This window comes from Diadema antillarum, unplaced genomic scaffold, assembly GCF_040938485.1.
Source record: "Diadema antillarum isolate AM-2024a unplaced genomic scaffold, OU_Dant_1.0 seq00000085_RagTag, whole genome shotgun sequence".
NCBI classification, from domain to species: Eukaryota; Metazoa; Echinodermata; class Echinoidea; order Diadematoida; family Diadematidae; genus Diadema; species Diadema antillarum.
The window spans coordinates 1,023,077-1,047,035 of NW_027271177.1; the positions used below are offsets into that span (position 1 = coordinate 1,023,077).

The 23,959-nt window shown below is 38.0% G+C and overlaps 1 protein-coding gene across 1 annotated transcript in view; it reads right to left on the reverse strand.

The window, feature by feature from the left end:
- Positions 1-22,272, reverse strand: part of LOC139726466 (photoreceptor-specific nuclear receptor-like) — a 41,245-nt gene extending 18,973 nt beyond the window's left edge. Inside the window, exons 1-3 of the mRNA XM_071637422.1 lie at positions 22,206-22,272; positions 5,703-5,838; positions 2,897-3,000 (exon numbers count right to left, since the gene is read on the reverse strand). Of these exons, the coding sequence (XP_071493523.1) occupies positions 2,897-3,000; positions 5,703-5,838; positions 22,206-22,272 (307 nt within the window). The remainder of the gene's footprint in view (positions 1-2,896; positions 3,001-5,702; positions 5,839-22,205) is intronic.
- Between the last annotated feature and the right edge of the window lie 1,687 nt (positions 22,273-23,959).

Consider the following 23,959-nt stretch of genomic DNA (forward strand, 5'->3'; position numbering starts at 1 on the left):
CGGCACAGACACTATTCCTTAGTCAAGCCACGCTGTTGCACAGACACTATTCATACTTACAAGCTACACGTCATGAAAAATGTCTGAACTTTGATTCCATAAGTGTGCATTTCTCAATTTATTGTGATGTCCCTATCAGAGAAGTCATTTCAAGCGTTAGACAAGCCCATTTCTGATCAAACCTCAACAATAATTTCAAAGCTGTATACTGCTATCTTTGACAGGTTCAGGTGCAACAGTGATATTCGCATAGACGTGAATTATTCTTACGCAGTTATCATTGCAATGTCACTGTAACGTTATCAACATCAAGTATCACTTACAGCGAAATCAAAATGATTATAAACGGTAAAAAAAAATTAAAAATGGCAGAATTCCATGATATATACCGCATACAAATCATGATATATCAAGTTGGAAAATATTCCTTGAAAATGGGTATAAATGTAGAAGTAGCAGTATTAATTGTACTGCGATCAAATGTATATGAAACAGCTCAGCTATCAGTTACTATTTGAAAGCACCTACGTTAATTACCGTTAAGTGTAAGCGGCTAAGGACTTTTGTTGTTGTTGTTGTTGTTGTTGTTGGAACTTTTATAAATGTAGAAAATTTCAGAAAATTGAATAAGGGAGAAATATTGCAGCATGTGGAGGGAATGACACATGTTAAAGAATCCAAGAGAATCCAAAAGTCAATAGAAAAGTTTAAAGTGCGTTTTGCACATTGACAGAGCAAAACGTATTCGAACGGTGATCGCAGTGCGTGATGGCTAATGGTACTTCAGCGTTAGAAGACCGCGTGGCAAGGCGGCCGATTTAATTTGTTTGACGTTGCTACAAGCACGTCCTCAACGGCTATAGATCTCCTTCCTTTGTCATTCGCTCAAGCGTCAAATCAACTCCTTCTTTTCTTATTATATCCTACTGGTGCATGAGACAGACATCTCATGGCTTCGTGATCTAATTAATGGAATAACTACAGTATCAGGTAACGGGTTACTGTTTGCCGACACTCTTCGCCAATTGCCGTCAAACTTTATTGTTTTAAAGCGGCAAGAGAAATATTGATGCACTGCCGAGGCAGCTTCTAGCAACTGTCGTATTTAAAGGGGGAAAAAGGACAGTTTCTTGAAACTTGAATCCTATCAATATTAGCTAAACTGAATGTATACGTTCTCGTCTGAGTCCAGCAAGTCAAGCAAGAATCCGCCCAAAGACACGGGCCTTAAATTTGATTTATGCTGGTTCGGAAACAGCACCGATGGACTGACGGAAAAAAAAGATCGTAAAATCAACAAGAGGAGTTTTTTGGTAACTATTTCAATCACTTTCACTCTAACAAATTGGTAGCTGAGATCGCGTTTCAATGTCTCAGGTAATCAATGTCTATTTAAGCAGGAAATGCAACTGGCCGGTCAATTCAACTTCAATCGCTTTGAAATTAGGCCTGGATAATTCTGTCAGACGGGGTATTGCAGAAAGACAAGACTGTTCATCAAAGGGGAAAGAATGTGAAGAAATTCCAATCGTCGCAAGTTCAATGCGGACAAAAGTTTCTTTTTACTTTTTTATTTTGGAAAAGCGAAGAATTATACAAAGTTTATGCGAAAAAATGTTCAAGAGAAGAAATTTCCAGTGACTGCATGTCAAATCATGTTTTGTAGAAAGATAAGTTTCAAGGGATTGTCAATTTGTTTGATGCGCAGTTGGCCATGATCTTACCCTTTTGTCATAACGGGGTTGTTTTCTTACCCCTGCCCTTCCCCTCTCTATATCTTCTTCTTTCTCTCTTCCTGTCTGTCAAATATCTTCTTTCCTTTGTATTATGTTGTTTTCTTCTCTCTGATTTGCTTTACTGCAATTCATGACACAGGTTTGCACTTAGACGAAGTGAAACAGCACGGATGGATATCTTAAAGGGCCTGTTTACCCTTGGGAGGAGTGATTAAAAAAATGTTCAAGATCACGTTTGATTCGTATGTGTAGGTCTGTTGCATCACAAAACATCTTACCATATACAATTTTTGCAATAAAGCCTAAAACATATAGAGATATCCCTATTTTTCTCAATAAACCATAACTGTAGATGGTTTAGTCTGGAAACATTTTTATTATAACTATTGTTCACATTTTGCGTATTTAACAATACTTAAAATCGATTATGAAGATTCAAATTTTTACAGTAGTTGTTTCTATCCCTAACTTACATTTTAGAACTATTTTAAAGCACTAATGCTGGGTTTTTGTTTCATCTGCAAATGTTAAAGCATGCCTTTAATGGTGCATCATTTATTTGTACAATTCTATTGCGGTGGGGAGGTGGGGATAGCCTTCAATAAAGGTCCAAGGTTTAGGCTTATATTGTATTATATTCCGCCCAGCTCGTCTTATACTAGTCGACAACAACGAGCAATGGGTGAAAGCACGAGTTGCGTTCGCCACATACTGTAGGCTGCCGAGAGATTGTACATCCATCCCTTGCCTTGCCGTTCTACACCATAACGAGCTAGTCATATCAAAAAGGGAGACGAAGCTCCAGAACAGGTCTACATGATTCTCCATATCCTAACAAAGTAGTGTGGGAGGCGTAGAAAATATTTGATATCAAGTTAGGCTGCCTATGTGCTTGATATTAAGCCTAAAGCGTTAAAGTAACAAAATTATACTTTCTTGTATAGTCTACGGTTGCAATAAGTAGGTTATGCATCATCAAGTTCGTCCGTAGTTGTCCCTAGTTATACATTGTGTGTCATAATGGTGGAATGTGATGAATTCTTCTATTATGATCAATTCATTTTGCTACATCATTACTTAAAAATCTGCAAATCAGAGGGTTTAGAAGAATGATGACATCACCAAAGTTTCGAAGTGTGCGTTTCTCTTTGTCCACTCACCATCTTTGTTCATTCCGGCTTCCAGACACTTTTTCAGTCGACATGCCTGGCACTGGTTACGGTGAGCCTTGTCAACCAGACAACTTCCGGTTCCGGCTTGGCATCTGTGAAGAGAAATGTCGCGCATGCGCAACAGTATTTAATAATAAATTATTAAACACATATTATGACAAAGGCGTTATCCTCTGGTTGTGGCCGTGTTTTCAACACATGGCGAGAGAAAGGCCAATTAATACTTTGATCTCTCCACTGAAGATATCAATATTGGTCATCACGTGACGTAATTATTATGATTCTGTACTAATTGCTTGCTGGCAGTCATGTCAATAGTATGAGACACTTTGAGGAAAACACATAAATGTAAACGCATGCGAGAGGAGAATATAATATATATATATATATATATATATATATATATATGCGTGTGTGTGTGTGTGTGTGTGTGTGTGTGTGTTTGTGTCTGTCTATCTGTCTGTGTTTGTTTGTATATTGAGAATTTAAATGATATTGCAATTTACAATATGATGTCTGGTGAGTTTATGAAATATTTTGTATTTAAAGAATTCTATTATGGTTTGAGAAATTTATGATTATTAAGACCTCGTTTAAGAAACGGAGTTTATCACATAGGGGGAATCAGACGATTGAATCACCTGCGCGTTTCAAAAATAAGTCATTTGCTGGATTTAAGATGTGTGTTTAGGTGTTAGACTGAAATTGTGTTAATTTATGAAATATATTTGTTAGGTATTTTGTTATGAATGGACGGGGGATTGCCAGGGTAAACTTTTTGTTTTATTTTGTTTTTGTATTTCAATCAATGTACTGTATTTTTGGTTTTGTCTGTATCGTTATATCTGTTATTGTATAATGAATAAGAATGTATGCATTACTATCGGGCACGGACCAGCTGAAGAACAGCCACTGGCTGAAGCAGGTTCCATGCTGAAATGAAATAAACTGAACTAAAGTAAACTGAACGGGTTTTATAGAAGCGTTTAAACAATGTTGTGCATGATTAGTTTCTGACTTATAAATAAGCAAAAGTAGCCCGAAGACACTTTCAGAGGGGAAACTGTTTAAGTTAAATAATGTCGTAATAGCAAAGAGCTCGAGTGAAGGGGGAATTGAGGCCGCTGAGGAGTGGCAGTAACTGAATTATTACCAAAAAATGTCAATAACAGCCATTTTCCGATTTGTCCGACATTTCTCGCTCAAAATTGATGGCAGCAAACAACATGCAACGTGCGCGCGGAGCTCTCACTCGATAACGTTCATCGCTTGGTAAATACACGTATTGTCTCCTTCCCAAAATACGGTGGTTGCCCGCACGCCCCAGAGATATAACGCTTAACAAAATCACTTTTCTCGCTCTCTTTTACAAGCCCCCTGGAGAATGTTTGATAAAAGATATTTTGATATAACGCGTGATATTACATTTTTTGACAAACAAAATAGGCGTGTGCTGGGGTCGGTCGCAATTTTAATTAACTTGTCTTGGTCGTTTCCAAGCCGCAAACGTTATGAATATCCTAATTTCATAAATCAATATGTCATGTGTTACGAGAAAACTGAGTGTTTGCCCTGTATGCGTTAATGCTATGAAAGAAGGATTGTGTTGTTTGGCTATCGGGGCGTTTTCAACAAATTGTGGCTTTTGTTGGGTCATCCGAGATAGTTTGACAGTAATATATCAGGCTATAGAATTTACTATGTCCTCAAGTGTGTCATTGAGGGAAAAAAAAAACTCGTCATCATTACGTGTCAAGAATCACCATAAAAATAGAGAAGATATGAAAAAAGCATCCTGAAAGACTGAAATGAAGTTGAAATGATGAAGAGATATCCGATAAATTTTCGACAAATCTAAAAGATCAGAAGGATTGTATTTAAGAGGGGTTTCGATGAGATTTGGTCGGGATGAGAACGAGATGAAATTAAAGAAACCTCCGGAAGAAAGTGTTCCATCAAGTACTTGTTATCAAACATCTAATATATTAATCCCGTACCAGTTTTACAAAAGAATTGCATATCTATCGGTACCCTAAACTTTCGTTATAAAAGATCTGCTATACACGAAAGTATTGTGTGATTTAATTGTGAATTACTTTTGTGTGTTTGCATTTCCTTCGTCTTGGCGATGCATTTCACGAAATTCGTTAAATAATCGAAACGAAAACATGATTTTGCGTTGGCTGCTAAGATGTATAATGATATATGCCGCATCCTATGTTAACCCATTGTTAACAGTACAATACAAGTGAAGTAAATACAAGTAAATGGTACCACTGAAATGATTGTATTTTTATTTTCACTCGAGAGAGTAAGACGTTAGAAAAGAACGATAGACCGAGAGAGATGGGAGAATGAAAACGAGAGTTATTATCTAACACAGTTGCAGTATCACTTATTCACTTGGTAAGAACATCTCACATTAACCTACAGCACGGAATATGAAGCGCTTTTCGTTTATCCTTAAAGCATTATAATCAGCCTAAACTGTACAATTTCATCTGGTAACCTACACAGTTTACAAGTCCAGATATTAATTTCTTTCAGCACTGAACCAAAAAAAGATACAATAATTATGAAATACAAAATATAAAAAAAAATCAATCATAATTCTCCTTGCAACCAAAAACATTACAATGATTGATCATGTTAAAGCTATTTATAGATTTCGGGACTTTCTTATTGTCTAGTGACAAAGGAATATCTGAATCTCCTGTGGCCTGATTAGCATTTCAGGGGGAGGAAGAGGGGGAGGGGGTCGGTGGGGGGGGGGGGGGTGTATTCCCATGCTTACCTGTAAACCAGCTTTCGCCGAACGCTTCTTTTGAAGAACCCACTGCACCCATTGCAGGCGTAGATACCGTAGTGCTTCCCGCTGGACACGTCGCCACACACCGAGCACGTCAGTCCGCTGCACAAGCGCTTCACAGCTGTGAAGGGGAAAAACAGACGATTTTATAATCTTCATAATGATTAAATAAATTCATAAGAATAGAGAATACATTCTCCAGAAAATCAATTTGAGGAATGTTGAGATTGCTGGCAGAGGGGAAGAGAGAAACGGGTCATTATTTTGACTTATACAGTGGAGGTGAATTTGCTGTCGGACAATGATCTTCATGGTACATTGTCCGTGCCCGAAAACTTCTGTGATGACTATAGGATTTTTAATCACTGCAATCATGGTAAAGTTTGGGTATCTAAAATTTAGCTAGCAACTTGTGAATATAAAACTCAATAGAAAGAAATAATGAATAAAGATAACACACATAGAAAAACACACATAGAAAAGACTGATATTATTGCACATTTGTAAAAAAAAATCAACAACAAAAAAATGGAGAACGACGAATTCGACTTGAAACCCTTTTCTTTTTACTCTTTTTTATTCTTCGCTGATTTTTTAGTGGGTATTCTTTTTTTAATGGGGGATAATGGGGGAGGAGGGTGGCATAGCATGCTCAAAGGTTTTAGTGCGCCCCCCCCCCCCGCTTCTGTATATATCTTACTTTTTACTTTTTCGTGACATTTTCAACCGTTTTTGATAATTGAACTGGCTTATATACTAATATGGCAAAATAACAAGCAATTAACCTGTTTGGACGACAGTATTAGATTTACCAGCTACCGGGAACATCTTTTCAAAGGTCGCATAAAAAGCTGGATTAGATTTTTTTTTTTTTAAAGTAAAGTGGAATCAGTGTTAGATTTGACTGAAGACACTTGACTAGAAGCGACTAGAAATAAAAACACCCAAAATAATGGACAAGAATAATGACAGCATCAATACAAAAGATTTTAATAACCATGCCCAATATTTGCAAAGTTCTCATTAAGCATGCATGTTAAGTCGCCATCTTAACATCCAAAGATTATAATTCTCGTTAACTATGACACTTATCAATCACACTAGCTCTAAGTTAAATATATTTGCCTATGACGAAAAATCTGCTATGAACATAGGATTGAAAGCTCGAGGCCCTTTTGACTCCATTTTCCTCTAGCTTTCGTACAATCACGATGTCTTCCCTTCGCCTTACACCCCTCTTCTTATTCTTCATCTTCAGTTTCCTCTTGGACCATATGTAGCGTTTTATTTATGTGATCCCATTACACACGCTCCCTCTCATTTTTGCTCTGTCACTGAAATCCGGATTATTATTTCTTTTTCTTTTTTTTAGTGGGGGGGGGGGGGGGGTGGGTATGCCTGACCCATAATCTTGTGAGCACCCTCTTCCAAAAGTTAAAGCAGTCAGATAAATGACTCTCAGATGTCAAATCCAAAATTATGAGGACTGTTCTTCTTTCCGGAGAGCGACGGCTTGTTTGAGCGATCTTTTAATATTCAGTGTTATTTGTTGGCTCACTCTCTCGAAAGACCAGCACAGAAACGCCCGGAGAAAACAGATGTGAAAATAAGGACATTCTCTCTTCTTTTTCTCCTTTCTCTCTCTCTCATTCTTTTTATTGTTCCCTCCCTCTATAGCACTCATCGCACTCAGAGTGCGCGCACAATTTCCATGATGGGATCACGGCAAAATGAAACAGCGCTGACTTTTCTCCAATTAAAACGGCGGGAAAGTTGATTGTCGTCTGTCCCGCGGCCTGTCATTTCTCTCATTTTATAGTGCATCGGCTGCTCCCAGGCGGAGCTTAGCGGTCTTCACACCAGGGTAGAAGCGGATGTTACACTACACGCGGCAGCAATCTCTCTCAAAGTTAAGATGAAGGGCGAAAACCCCAATCTTAATTTTCAGCGAAGACATGATCAATAAATACTTATTAATATTTGCTTCCAACTTGGTTTCTCAACCTTTGACAACAAGATGAGGAACCATTTGGACGCATTTTCATCTACATAATTATTCTATTAATGAACCGTATTTTTCGTTTTTCCTTCCGCCTCTAACAGTTATATTTGGCATTGATCATTGAATTAACTTATTTGTTAAAGTCATAAAAGAATTTCGAGAGGGTCAATTTACTTCACAATACAAACGGCAATTCATAGAAATTTCGAGAAAAGTTATCAGAGCTCCTGAGAGGCAGCTTTCGCAAGATATATCTGGTGCTATGTTCCTTGTTTTGACGAGGGTAACCAAAAGGACGTCATCACAAGCTAAGAGATGAGTTAAGATCAGTCATTTATCTCTCAGCTTTGAATTCTGTCAGGTGCGTGATGACAGATTATTTCATCTCTTTATCTTTTATGGCATTAAAATCACATTATATCCTGGAATGCATTAATGTGATACAAAGTGCGAAGGAAAGTAAAGTAAGCCATTTCTTATGTCGTATAATCTTGGTAATCTATCAAAATGAGCCTTCTCAATTTGATGCTGTAGTCTTTGAGCAGACTGTTACATTATGCACCTGACACTTTTTTAATGTTTGGAGTTCGAGATAGCATTTTGCCAGCTGTTCAAGCTACTTCACCAAACTTATGTTCTAATTCATTCTTTATTTTTTTGAATTATGCTTTTGGTAATATTTGGTTTGTTTTTGTTTTTTTAATTTGGGAATTGTATAAAAATGAGCAAGAATATTGATTTAAATGCCACGGTAGGAACCAAATCTAAGATAGTAAATGTAGTACTGTATTACGATCAGTAAATTTGCATTTGTCACAGGCTACAGTGGGCTCTCAGTATTCTAGATCACACACACACAAACACACACACACACACACACACACACACACACACACACACACACACACACACACACACGCACGCACACGCACACACATTCACACACTAAATGTTTAAAGACACCTACAATATCTTCGCTACGAAACTACTAATGATCCCCTCGTTCTATTCTGAAGGAATGATGATAATTTTCACTTGGGTGAATTCAAATAAAAGTAGAACAGTAACTCTTGCATTTATACAGAAATAGTGAATAATTATCAGGCCCTACAAGGTTATGATAGAAAAAACATCACACTGGAGGATAAGCGTACATGAGTTGTCTGAGACATAAAAGCATAGATATATTTCACAGACTGGTCTTTCAGATGAAGCGACCAAGAAATCCAGATATATGAAATCACACAGTCGATGGCTAAATTACAACACACGTTGGGTTCAACTGCACAATCTTCATAATTATCACTATTGCTGTTACATGGAATCTTTCTTCAAAAGCAACAAAAGATCAACCATCTCTACGATATGATTGGGATATATACGCATCGAAATATGAAAATGTGTGTGTGATATGTAGAACAACTACTACTACAACAAAATTTTAGAGACATTATACCCGATTTTTCCCATAAACGGATGCATAAAAATTAGTTGGGAAAAACGGTCTATATAAACAAGCTAAGTTGAAACTGTGATTCTTAGTAATTTTTCTTTGTACCTCCTTTTTCTTCTCTTTCCACTTTTTTTTTCATGATCATGCATGTGCATATAATAGTGTACATGCATAATTACGTGCGCATAGTATGGAGAGATAGCTCGAAATATGACATTTAAAAATCCGTGTGTCCTCCTGACACAACTCCTCCCCCCCCCAAAAAAAAAAAAACGAAAAAAAAAAAAAAACACTCACAAAAATGAAAACATACTGCAGTAGGAAAAACGCGTCCCTTTTAGTGTGTCGACCCCGTTGCTTCATTTTCTGACTGTGTGGGAAGCAAAGAAAAAGGTTTAGTCTTTGCTTCGCCGATCGTAAAATACCCGCGAAACCATACCTCTCTCCATCCGGTTAACACCTGTGCCCGCTAGGCGGAACACGATTTCCTTTCTTATTCTATTTTCCCCCTCTTCAACAAATCTTATTTCCTCTTCTGCTTCTACTTTTCGCGTTGCGTGCTGTTCTATCCTTCCTGGGGCCATTACTCATACAGACTAATATCAACAAAATCTCAGCGGTGAAGAAGCCATCTCTACGGACGATGAATTTAATTTCCACTTCTTCTTGCCACCAGTAATTATTACATGGCCATTTTGCCCGTCTATGTATCTTCGGTTCATATTGAGATTTGATCATGGACTGCTTTCCTCCAATATCATTTTCATTCCTCCCAAATGTCGAGCTCCTGTTTTTTCAATCTCTCTACCTTTTTCTTTTCTTTTCTTCTTTGAAAACACTCGCGTTAATACAGAAGGAAACAATATATCATATTTTTGGCGCGATCGTGCGGCACGGGCTGCTGACAAATATTTTCCCGCGTGGTAACTTGCAGGATCGATAGCGCGCGATCGAAGACGGATAAACATTCGGCCGTGTTGCTGCAACCCCAGTCCCCGTTTAACCAACACGGGGAATTTGCACAGCTTTGGGGTCTCCCTGCTCGCCTCGCCCGCCGCTCTCCGCCCGGACGATCCATCGCCGCGCTCCGGCACACTATCATCGCACGAACCCGTCATGTGCCAAACTCTTAACTACATCAAACCCAGAAAATCAAACGGGAAACAACTACGTCTGAATAAACACTTGCGCCGCCGAGCGCGTTTTGAACAAAATTTTCTTGTGATTTCTCTACCCCCGTTTTCCTCTGTCAAACTCGATCGGGAGTGGCGTTGTGCAGATATTGCTCCCCAGAACCTTCCTTCTCTTCTTTTGATTTAATTTTCCATCCGTGCCTGTCGCCTCAAACCCATCTAGAACCCCAATTAGCGGACTCTGCGACAGTCACGCAGCGCTTTCTGACGGCTCCGCTCCCGAACCTCCCTGCATCCACTTACAAAGTGATGCCCTCCACGTTTTATTCCTCCATCACCCGTCGCCATCAATCGAACGAGGGGAGTCGCAGCGGTGCAGCGGTGACCCTTTGCACGCGCCCCACTCTAGCCTTGATATGATTAGGCTCTTTCCCCTCTCGACAAATGTATTCGCTCTCTGTCAATGCTACTTCAAAAAGTCAACACGCCCTCCAGGCAACTTAAACCGTGACGACGGAGTATCGAGACCGCACACGCCATTCTATTCTTCCCTCTTATTTTCTTGGTGCGGACAGGGCTTCGCAAGAAGGGTAGCAGCTACCGCGGAGGATCCACTCGGAAAACCTCTTGACTCCCACGAGTACCGACAAAGCGGACTCTCAGCGCCCGCTCAGTAATAACTTTTGAGATCACTATTTGCCAGTTCCAAATGTCTTGAGTACATGATCGTTTTCTTCCAGCACTCAAATGGCAAAATATTGAGTGTAACCGTTTCGTGAACAAAAAGACAGAAAGAAGAAAAAATAACATGTTAACTTATCACAAAAACAGTAATTGAGAGCGACGAAGTAGTTAAATGCGTCGATGTTGATATTTGATCAACTTGTGAAAAACCACACTTTGCAGAAATTATCAACTGCCGGGTTGATTTCATCGTTCATATGAGGAAAATATCGTTTAGTCATAAACACTTTTATCATTGATGCCTTGCGTCGTTGACATTTTGATTATGATTAATATAATCATACACCATCAAAGTATGTCGTCAGTAGCGCCTCAAGGGTCTCCCTTCAGCTTCAATTTCGAATTTTCAGAATCGAATTCTCTTTTTCTTCTCTTCTCGTTCCAATATACCGCAATGAGCTAGCGTGGATTACTAACCGTGAAAATAATGCTATAGTTAATCCTGGGTTCAATTCGATGACAGTTAATCCTCTGACACACTATCCTACGTGTACAGAGGGGAACTGAATAATTATTAGTTAATGATTGGACGTCTAGGGTTCAGCATAAAAAGGTAAATAAATAAAGTTTATAATAATTTATCAAATGCATCTCATCCGTCTCCTTTCTCTGCATGATTCCTATCTTTCACCACCTACATGAACCCGGTCTCCATCACTTCGCCAAACTTCTACTACTACCACCACCAAACACATCTTCCCCATCAGCATCGTTTTTCAACACCAACTTCTCCATCATTACTCCACCATTCTCCACCACTAATAGCACGCACGCAACCAGCAATACCAACAAAATACCAAACCCATCCAACCAAAGCAAAAACCACAGATATCTCAAATATCTAGGAACATATCAAACAATCATTAACAGTGAGTCGAGTATCCTCGCTGCCGTGCATGGCTTCTCGTTTAATATTGCTTTTGATTCCCGAAGTCACCTGAAAACATATTTTCTTTGGCACAAGATGAAAAGATTTCTTATGTACACACGACCATTATAACCGCAAGTTAGTGACGCCTGATGGATTTTGAATACTGTCTCTCCTAGACTTCTCTTCCAGTTCTCTTTGGGAAAAAGAACAGATGTTAATACGTCTCTTCGCTGCCCTGTTATCAGAGGGAAATTAAGCACGAAAAGTCTCACACCACAGTATTGATCTTTCACTTTGCGTCATGTGTCATGCAACCCTTGCAACGGTATCAAGTTGGATTTATGGATATTTTAATGACTTTTTAGGAAATGATAAGGGAAAAAGTAACGCAACCGTGTCGCTCGATACGTAATGCTGAAATAGACTTGTAAAGGGTCGGAATTAATTGCTGCAATCATTTCGGATGATTTGCCTCCCACAATAGCTATGACACGGCATCAGAACGAGAGCGACTGTGCAGAAATCGTAACGGCAAAATCCGTCGTTTTTATAGCTGAACATGTCTGCCGTTCTGACAAGAAAAAAAAAACCCCGTACATTATCAAAACAGTTAAAAGTCGACATACGTACTGTCGATCCCTTTAAGAACCCATTCAAGGTCTTGACTGTTTTCTTATAAGAACCAGCTGTTTCCATGCCGTGAGATATTATGTTATAGATTTCAATATGGCGTCTATCTATTGAAGCATGTTATGTTCAGTCAGATAGTAGTCGGACAAGATTCAAAATTACCTTAATTGCTGTCCGTATATCCAACAAAATGATCAGAATGAGGTCGTCACTTTTCCTTGTTTCTCTCTTTTTTCTCTCTCTCCTTACCCTTTCTTCTCTCTCTCTCTCTCTTTCTAACTACTCGAATTCTTTCCTCTGTTTATCCACCCCTGAGTTGAACGTCCATCCATCCATCCATCCATCTATCTATCCATCCATCAATCCATCAATCAATTCATAAATCATATTCCTCTATCACACCCATCTACCACTATCTATCTATCCATTGGTTGATCAATCGATCTATTTGTCAATTTTACAATATCAGTGCAGGAAATATGTTCTTGTCGTTTCAGGACCTGATGGTGTAGTTGAATCAAACTGTTATTTTGTCCACTTGTTTTTGACATAAACTAACTTAACTTCAGTGAGACGGTATTGCTTTACTCTCACGAAAGTAGTGGTGTATTTAATCATTCCTGTTTGTTTTGATTAAAATAAAAAAGGTGTACTATGCGGCTTGCGTTAGGTATACAGAGAAGACAATAATAGCATCTGCAGTTCTTGACATTAGATCCATTATCTGTTGCAATTTTTTTTTGTCTTCCGCCCAGAAACTTATTAACCATTAATATCTACAGATGAAACAAAGAAAAAACAGTTTTAATGCTTCAAAATAGCTTTAGAATGTGAGTTACGGATAGAAATAACCAGTGTAAAAATTTGAATCAGTATAATTTATGTTAAGTATTGTTGAATATACAAAATGTGAACAACAGTTACTAATAAGAATGTTTCTAGACTAAACTGTCTACAGTTATGGTTTATTGAGAGAATCAGTGATATCTCCTTATATTTGTGGCTTTATTTAGAAATCTTACACATGGTAGGATGTTTTGTGATACAACTGATCTATACCTATTAGTATGCATCAAATGTAATATATCGAACATTTTTGAATTACTGCTCCCAATGGTAAACAGTACCATTACTTGACAAACAGAAAGAATTTGGCACTACGGTATCTCTTAAACATAAGCAACCCGAAGACCTTTCAATAGTCATTTGCTAGAACTGAAAGCCCACATCACCGATTGCCACTTAATAGGCGCACTTCTTGACGCTCTAAGTAGTTGGATACAATAGGATCAAATCGCATCTTTGTCTTGTCTTTATTGTTCATTTCATCCACAGGAAGGCCAAATCGTTATGACTCCAAAAAATAAATCCTGACACAATACACAAAACAAATATGGCAAAAGAAAATAAAGCCAAAGCCTGAGTGTAACCTAAAGACATTCAAGATTTCCATCTCTGAGCTATCGTCAATTGTAGTGAAGATCAAACTTAATAACTGCTTGAACACTTTTAATTACAAATCACAACACAAGATAATGAGCAAAGGCATCGATATCTGCCCTTCAAAGAATTCTACACTTCGGTTAAAAGGCATTAATCAAGTGGCGGAAGGATTAGTACTTGTACTGATAACAGTTAAAAGTGACTAGAACAATATTTTGTACCAGAATATCACGAATTTTAATCCTTACTTTGGCTGACGCCATTGGACAAATTGTTTTACCACCTTTATCGATCTTGATCAACACAGTGCACTGTGAAAATGAAATACGTACCCCCGGTAGAAAAAACAAACAAACAAACAAACAAAACTTACTATCATCACCAACATTTTTATCCATGCCAGTGATTGTTTTGCCTTCATCATCACAAGTTATGTCGTTTTGCTATAATAATGAATAATGACACTACTTATAACGTTGGTGATATTGATAGCTCTATAGCAGCAATAATGCATGTACATCATCATCACCATCATCTTCTTCATTACCATCACCATTATCAGTACTACTTCTGATGATATTACAGTAATGTTGATATTATTCATTCTTTTGGTATTATGCATTACATCTTCCTTGCTTATCCCTTGCTATAATTGCTTCAAGGAGGCTGGTAACAGCTCCCCGAGCGTATGCCGAGGGTATCTGCAGACAGAAATTGAAATCAGCGCCAAAACAAGGCCGTACAAGAAAATCAATTTCGACTGCCAAATTGCGAAGTTTCAAAAGCTTACGGTACGGATTTCCTCCACGAAGGCTCAAATTATCCGATGATATCTAGACTGAAATCAAACAGGTAAGAAGGTTTATCCGCGTGAGATCAACATGAAGATATGAGGAGGCACGACTGAATCAAATCAAAATGCGCAGCCATTTTGCTGTTCGATCTCTACAGAAGTTCAGTACCTTGTTTGTAGAGTTAATCACTTTGCATTCTGCTTCTAAAATCTTAATCCAAATTGTACATGCTTTAGCATTTCAAGTTATGATTACTGATTTGTTTCGTTTTTCTTTTTTTTTAAATCTTAGATAGAAACTACGGACGGCGCTACCCTGCATGGTGGGTCAATTTTCCAGGGCTTAGCCGTTTTCAGATAAACGAGGCAAATTATGTACTCACTAGGTTGTTTACGATAATGTAGTTCCAGCTAGATTTGATTGAATTTTTAAGCCGGGCCTTCTCGGGTCGGTATAAGCTCGGCTTGGTAGAAGGCGGAGCAGTGGATTAAGCCTGACTAATGACGTAGAGTCCTTTTAATTGATTCTTCGATTTGCTTTGTTTCTTTTAGCCAAACAGCTACGGCCCCCACCCCCCCCCCCCACCCCTTCCTCCCTACACACGGAGAGACACGCTAGCAGTACTTGATTCTTAATAGTATGCAGATGTACAGTAACTGTCTCGTAGGCCTTACAGAAATGATAAAAAAAAGAAATGTTCTCCAATATTGAGGGTGAAACGAGTTTAGGAATGTATGTAAAGCCAGGTTTTCTTGAGCTACACTAAGATAGGGAAACGTTGCTCCCTCGTCAAGGAGGGATTTAGCGCCTAAGCCTACACTGTACATGACCGTTTTTTCAACATCAAGAAAAATAGAAAGTAAAAAAAGAAATGTATATAAGGTTTGTATTTATGATTTGACTGCAGATTTCTATCAAAGATGTCCTGGTTTTGAGTTTGAAAACCCATATTGGCAATCATTTTCATGAATGTGATTATATTTCTTTAATCAATTAAGAAAAACAAAATCTATGATATTGCTCGTAAAAACCTTATCTTAAGTCCATTTGATATACATCTAATTGCTATTCAATGACATTACCATTTGTGATCTATGGGCTTAGTTACACGTATAGATTCTCGCTACTTCATGATAGTAAAACTTATTTTTGCAGTGATCAAAAGACTAATCAGACCTGCTGATACTTTTGATAAATTTTCATGTTCCTGTAGCCCCAATAACATCGATTATTAAAGTCAGTGAAAATGGTAAGACACTCATACACATCACCCACACATTCACACAATAGCACGATTACTCATCTACTCACCAATGAATCGAGGGCCTATTTATACATTGTATGATTCTATGATATACCTGCTATAGTACTAGTATTTGGTATCTCTCTACTTCCCATTACACAGGACGTTCATATGGAAAGCTCGCGTCTCGCTGTGCCTCAAAGTGTGTATATTTGTATCTATCATTGTTTGTGAGTGTTTATGTCCCTGTGTTTTAGTGTTTGCTTGTTTGTTTGTTTGTTTGTGAGTGTTTGTGTGTATGTTTATGTGCGATAAGTATTTACAACATACGCGACTTTCCCTGCTCTCTGTGTGGTATTGCAGTGATCTGCCTCCTCTTTCAAAGGGGGACAAGAAAGTAGTGAACTAAAGCCACCACCGACTTACAGAGTTTTGCGCCCACATGTGTCCCATCAAGAGGATGTGATGATTATATGCATGCATCTATAATCAGCCTGTCTGTTTATATGCATGCGACTTTTCATGGAATAAATGCTTATTTGATCGCATCACATATTTAAGTTATTATGGGAAAATCTTCAATATGAATGAAGTGCAAATTAATGTAAAAGCCCACCTTAACATAGAGTAAACATATAATTAATGACTTGACACAGTAGATAAGTTTGGTAATAATTGTATAAAACTGGCATAGAAGAAACAGTGACAGGAAGAGAGAGGGGGGGGGGGGGGAACGGTCGTTAGATCAGGTTAGGAGAATACATGTATTTGATAAGTACGCTTGAATAACAAAGCAAAAACTACATTAAATTCAAATCTGGGAACTGTACCAATTTCTCAAGACAATTCTTGAAAGACATACATAATTGATTTTACGTCGTACTGACCCCCTTTTATCTATAGTTGTTGTTGTTTTTCCCCTAAATGCCAGTATTTCTTTCTCATTGAATCATCCCTTCTCTTACGTCATTATTCTATTCTCTTTGTTTTTCTGTGGGTCAGATATCTAGCCCTCTTTGTAATAAGTACATTTATCACGGGCCCATTATAACCTCGATCATCTAAACTCGATTTTGCTCATTCCCTTGTTAGTATGCCGGTTTGCAGATAGTCAACAGACATCGACCTACAAAACAGATACAAATCAGAAACACTGAATACGATGAAAACACAACGGTTACATTAGTTGCCCAACACATAATCATATAAACTGCTACTTTTGTTTTCTTTTTTTTTTTGTGCCTGTTATCTGACGAAACGAGGAGTTAGAAGTCATGGGACGAGCCAAACTCTTTGAGGGCACTAAAGACTCCAGATAAAGAAAGAGAGGAAGACCAAGTTGCAACAAGCGCAATAAGGGTATATCACGTCAAAACACGTTAAAACACTTGGCCACGTTTTGTTTGTTTGTTTGTTTGATTGATTTATTTTTCTTCCAAATTAATTTCATACATATATTGCGTTAAAACATGTTTTCCTATATCCATCATAATTCGTATAGAATGTGAAATGTATAAAAAGGAGAATTCCAAGACATGAGAAAAATAAAACACACACACACACACACACACACACACACACACACGAGTGCACACACACACACACACACACCCACAATCTGGGCACTGGCAGAACTCAACGAAAATATAGCAGTTGTGAGAGCTAATAGGAAGCGTGGGAGAAAAAGGAGAGGGTGCGAGAGAAAAGGGCGGGGAGCGAGGCAAAGAGGGGAGGGGGAGGGAGAGGGGAGGGGAGGGGGAGGGGGAGGGGGAGGGGGAGGGAAACTGTGCAAAAAGGGTGGGATGGGGACGGGAGCGGCTAAGACATAGACAAACAAGAAGAGAATAGGAGCTAAGAGAAAGGGCCGTGTCCATGGCCCTAGGGTACAATACACCAACCAGTTACGGCCCGCGATAATAAGGTGTGAGAGCAACCACCCTTTCCAAATTATGAGCTGAAAAAACATGAATTTTTACACCCAATTATGCATCGGGGTGCTATTTCTTTCACAGATCTGCCGACACCATCATCATCTTTCTCTCTCTCTTTCTCTCTCCTTTTTCCTCCTCCCCTCCCCCACATCAGATATCTAGCTCTACCTATCTCTTTACCTATATTGTGTGTGTGTGTGTGTGTATTCGTGTGGGAGGGTGTGTTCCATTTCCACCCTTTCCGCTGTATAGATCTAAGCTTGGGTGTCCACTTGATCTTGTTAAAACATCTCAAAAAGTTATTATGTCTCAAGTACCCGTGAAAACCAAACACACCATCTTTTATGTCTCTCTCTCTCTCTCTCTCTCTCTCTCTCTCTCTTTGAATATATGTATGTATGTTTGTATGATATACATATATATAATGTCACAATAGAGGAATGCATTAAATGCCAATTGCCTTGATTTTAATTCAGAATCCGAATTTTCGGGGGCCTCCCCCTTCGTCAGGGATGACAGTGCGAATGAATTTTCACAGTGATATTAACAGTTAGGTGTTAATACCCTGTAATATGTAATATATATATATATATATATATATATATATATACATATTACATATTTCATTTTGTTGGAAATGCAGGCTAATTTTCCCGAACTTTCCCGAAATAGCGCATATAGAGGTCTAAGGTTAGAATATTTCCCTGGAACAAAATTCTTTGTCACGTGATCATTATTAATGATAAATCTTCCGGACAGAATTTCATTCAAACTTGGTATTTTCATGGGTAAGTATGTTTGCACATTCTTACCTGATTATATATTGAAAGATTATTATTCTTCTCATGCCATGAAACAATATTCTTAAACTATAAGCAATCTCATATTTTACCACTTTATCTCCTTAAAATCTGTCAGTCCAATTTCACACATTCGTTAAGCACACTGAATATTATATTATGACCAAATGTAAGCAGCTTAGTCCCAACTTTAATTACCTATGTTCATACTCCTGAATAATGAAGAAAATAATTGTGCAATTATCATACAAACTTTTATCAATTATCCTGCATATTTGTTATTGTTTCGCATTATTGCTCTAGTTAAGTTTTTGCTTGTTTCATTTTGTCTAATAAAATAATTTATTGTTAATTCTGTAGTAATCCTAGTTTAGTCCTTTTTTATGTACATTTGACCTATATGTTTATTCAAAACTTTGATTTTAAAGTTTATTATAAAGGAACTCTCCATTTCCAAGCCCCATGCTTTTGCGTGAGTTCCTCCTTTGACTCACGCATCTTTGTAATTATTTTGAAAGTGATTCTATGAAATTAATGAATTGAATTAGATTGAATCGAACTGAAGAAAAGTGAATCATTATTCATTCAATCGCTGACCAGTGTTTTGACGCATTACATTATACTACATCATTTTCAAGATCAAGCATCATGGGATAAACTTTAAGGAATATCTGAAAAGAAAAGCCATGAAGAGAAAATCAAAAACTTAAAAAAAAATAAGTGCATACAACGGAGACGGAGCATAATCTCTATTTCTACTGGATCCTTAGCAGTTTACACGGTGACTTCCAAAGAAACACAATTTTCAAGCTTAGCTGGTGAATAATCCATTAGATCTATAAGTTGTATATTAAATTACTTCTCAAAGTGGCTTTGTTTCGTTCGTGATGAATTTGGGGTTTAGGTCGGCATGTCATGTCTATTTGCTAATTTGGATGTTAAAACACCCTGTCCAAAATGAAATGGTTTCCATGGAGGAAACCAGGCTAATAGAAGTCACGTGATATTGCGAAATATTGTATAAATGTGACGTCAAGGTCACTAACCAAACGCTTCCCGCCTTCTCCGTGTTAGACGCATTTTCATCCATGCAGCTAGGGTTTCGTGAGTGTTACTTTCAGATTTTCCTTTAAACCAATTGATTAATCAAGATATCGGTCACATTTGTTGTTTTATTTCCACATTAAATAGATGCCTCAATAAGACTCGGCATTTTGTACTATCAGTGTTGCGTTTAATTACTTATTGATTTTGAGGGGAGTGGGAAATAACTTAGTTTAATTGTTTTGCGTAGTTATTCATGTAGAAACCGTAATGGTAATATTAGTTTGCATTAGCTGGTGTAAACAACAATCGCCGTTTCTTTAAGACAATCTGAAAATCAATACCAATTAACACTGATTAAACACTGCTATATGTTTACGTCCCAAGCCCTCGAAAAAGACCTGTAACAGGGTCGAAAGCTTGGAAGTGATAAAAGGCAAAGTGAACAACTGCAATGTCAGCCATTCTTCCGTCGTCACAACTACATCTCATTCACGTACTTCAAAATAAAGTGTTTAAATTGCACTGGGTGCAATTATAACACGTAATTGTTTGTAGTAATAGAGTATTTAGATATTTTTGGTTTTCAAAGTCAACTTTACGCTTTGGTACTTGTATAAAAAAATGATAAACCATATACTTGTATAAAAAAGACGATAAACCCTTGTGAGATTGGATGCCAAGAGAAGTGATTGCTTTGGATTCGCTGTTTGGAAGAGTAGAAATCGTTTGCAATCACTTCGTGAAAACATCAGGATGGAACCAAACATTATCCACTGAAAGTTATAATGTTTTTCCTCTATCCCCCATAAGTCTTTATAAGCTCCCAAGTAAATGCGACTCTTTTCCTCTGATTTCATAGTTTGTAGACTTTGAAAGGTGTTGGAAATGCGCGCTAATGTTTCATGAAACATTCATTTCTCCGCATTTTCTCTCTTTTCCCCGGCAGACTAATACCCATGTCATTTTGTTTTGTCCAAAGTCAATTTGCGACAAACATCCCCCTCCTCCAACATCAATTTCAGACGTCAAGGAGTTTTATGTTTTTCCAAGTTAAAGTCATACACAGAAAAAAAGCTTAAGTGTATGGAGTTGTAATTATTCATCGCCAGCTTACTTGGGGGAAAAATTGAGCGATATGTTGATAGGAATCTGGCTCGTCAAAACTCCCCCTTATGAAAGAACATTATACATGCACGATGGGATTTTCTATACAACATTCTGTCACATTCCTTCAATATAGTTCTTATCGTATGACACAAGGTTTATTCAGGTTTTTACTGATTTGCCTATAAGCACAGGAATTATTTGTGGATGCAAATGTAAGCATATGCCGAGATTTAATTCTTGGAGATGAAAATGCTTTCCGTCTAGCAAGAATCAAGCGTGTGAAATTTTATAATATTCATACGGTTTATAGTAGAATGAATATTATTCATAGTATTTTTTTTTCGATAACCCAACGTCATCAAAAAGAAAAAAAGAAAATTGTCAATCTTACAGCCACTTGATGCTAAAGACATAAAAAAAAGAAAATATTGATGGTAAAAATGTTTAGAATATATATACAGCACGTTAAGAAAGGATTTCTCATTTCCGGTCGTCACCATGTATTCCAACCATGGACAAAATAGATATTTCAAAACCGGGATTGCGTTAAATATCAGCATAATATCATGATGAAGAAAATTTGCCTATAGGTTTAGTGGCATGGAAAAAATAGAAAATACTTCTGCATTAAGGAGTTGTAAATGAAGGGTTATGCGTTCACTCAATTCCATTTAACTTCAAATTTATTTTTATTATTTTTTAGCAGAACATGTTAAATACATCTCATTCTTCTTACAACAATAGCGAAACATATAATAACACCCTGCATGAGCGATATGCAATATACGATAAATGGAGGTTTAACCCCATCCCCGTAAAAAAAAAAAATGGTATAAGCTCAGTTTAGAACCTGATTCTCGTTTGTGAGTAAAAGAAAACTTTTTTTTTATGTTTCTTCTAAAGAATGCAATAAAAATATCAAAGAAGTAATAACGCAGCAGTTGTCTATCTACAAATGTTAAGAATTAAATCAATCAAAATCAAATAAGAACCAATTTTGATTGCGAAGCAACCGTGTTTCCGTACATACGTGACATACATGTATTTATGAGTCATACAATGATGATGATGATGGTAATGCTTATATCAGTAATAACATTGGTAATCATAAGTATACAATAACTCTTCAATTTGGTACAATTTTCATGCATTAAATAGCCTTGACTATTCATTTAATTCTTCTTTGCGTAAGATGATGCCCCGATACACACACACACACACAAATGCCACATATACATTTTATCAGGTGCAAATCAAGCGAAGAGAAAGGAATTATTTGCGGGCACTTACGTGGTTCGTTGCCCAGATCTCTCGGCGCGCCAATCGAGAGTGGTCCGTCTCTGTGATCCCCATTCATCGTGCTGTCCGCTATTCTATTGTCTCAACCCTTCAGATTTCCCAGGTAGAAAAGTGAAACGGAAAAGACCTAAATATTAGAATGCCGAACCCACTTGCCTCAGGGGTCAAATTTCTGCCAATTCCTTGCGTAAAATGACGTTTAAAGTTATACGACTCGGGCTGTTGCCTCCGCTTGCAGGAAATGGGTGCTGGACTGCCCCGTCCGGCTGGATGCAATGGTGGAGAAAGGCGGGAATTTCGGCGATGTCGCTGGCCTCTTAACCGCACTCGATTTCAGCTGCCTTGACATTGATCGTTTGCCGAGTGCGTCGGAGCTCATTACACTCCGTCCAACACCTGAAATTGAGTAAAAAAATACACATTAATATCGCAAGATTTGGAAGAAATATGTCAGAATCTAATATCGTCTTTGAAATCACCTCAATTGCCACATTACAATCTTTCTTGGTTTCTGGAATGTGAACGGATGGTGGTGCTTATCATCGTAAATCAAGATTCGAATATCAGTTTTTCTAGGTAAATGATAATGATCGAAATGGGTCAACATACACGTTTACACACGTACATATATTTTCGTTCCATCTCTATTCATCACCATTTTCATCACTTATGTAGCATGATTAATATAGATCATAGTAATGTAAAATATATGGTCATGAATCATCGTTTAGAAGTTCATATGTACCAGGTATGTATATTTATATATGCAATTAAACAACTCGATACAGGTACTTGTGAATCATAGTGTAGGCCTACTACATCCAAGATTATGTCATGAGAGAAAAGAAAACTTTGAAGATGAAGAAACTGGGGCAAGATTTTCCAAGAAACACTGCAATTTATAATTTTAGACATACAGAGTCTGTTATTCATGATTTTACGTACCTTTCGCAATGCTCAGTTATGTTCCGTCAAAAAGGGTGAAGTATTCTGAATGTTGGCTACCGAGGTGGCACGCTGAAATCTTCAGTAGACGTAGAGGGGGCAGACACGGGGAACGTTGGACGCCAAAACCAGGTCAAGCAGTGCTCGAAGACTGACCGGCGACACGTTCTGCGTGAGAGGTAGCTGGTTCATGAACTCATTGTGGGCTCTCGCCTTCCAACCTCGATGCGTTGGTGGTGGAGGAGGGGGGGGGGGACGCGATTGTAATAGCTGCGGCGCGATTGGATAAAGCGCGGGATATCTTCTGCCTTCACTCGAATGCTGTCGAGCTCTGTGATTGGCCAAAGGCTTAAAGCAGGTCGAGAATGTAAGTCTGTGAGATAATTCAGGCAAGGCTTCGGTTGCTTTCTTCACGCGCTTTGATTAGTATGTTTGTGTGTTTGTGCGTGTGTATGTGTGTGTGTATGATGTGTTTGCGCATGGTTAAATGGGGAAATAATGAATACTGTGCATTCTAGCGTAATATAAATGCAAATAGCACGTCGCTTTTTTATACTAAATGTTCTGAATGTTATCATTTTGATGTGTTGTTTGCTCCTCGAATAATCTGACAGAAACGATCACTCGTATTTACCTCTTTAAAGGCAGCCGATCGCCGTCCCTAATGGTACGTAAACTCCGAACGACCGAAGTTTGTGTAATGCTACCACCGAGACAAGTTTTAGTGTATGTGTGTGCGTGTGTGTGTACGCATCATACACAAACATTGTCACCGCGAGCTGCGGTGATTGGAGGAGAGA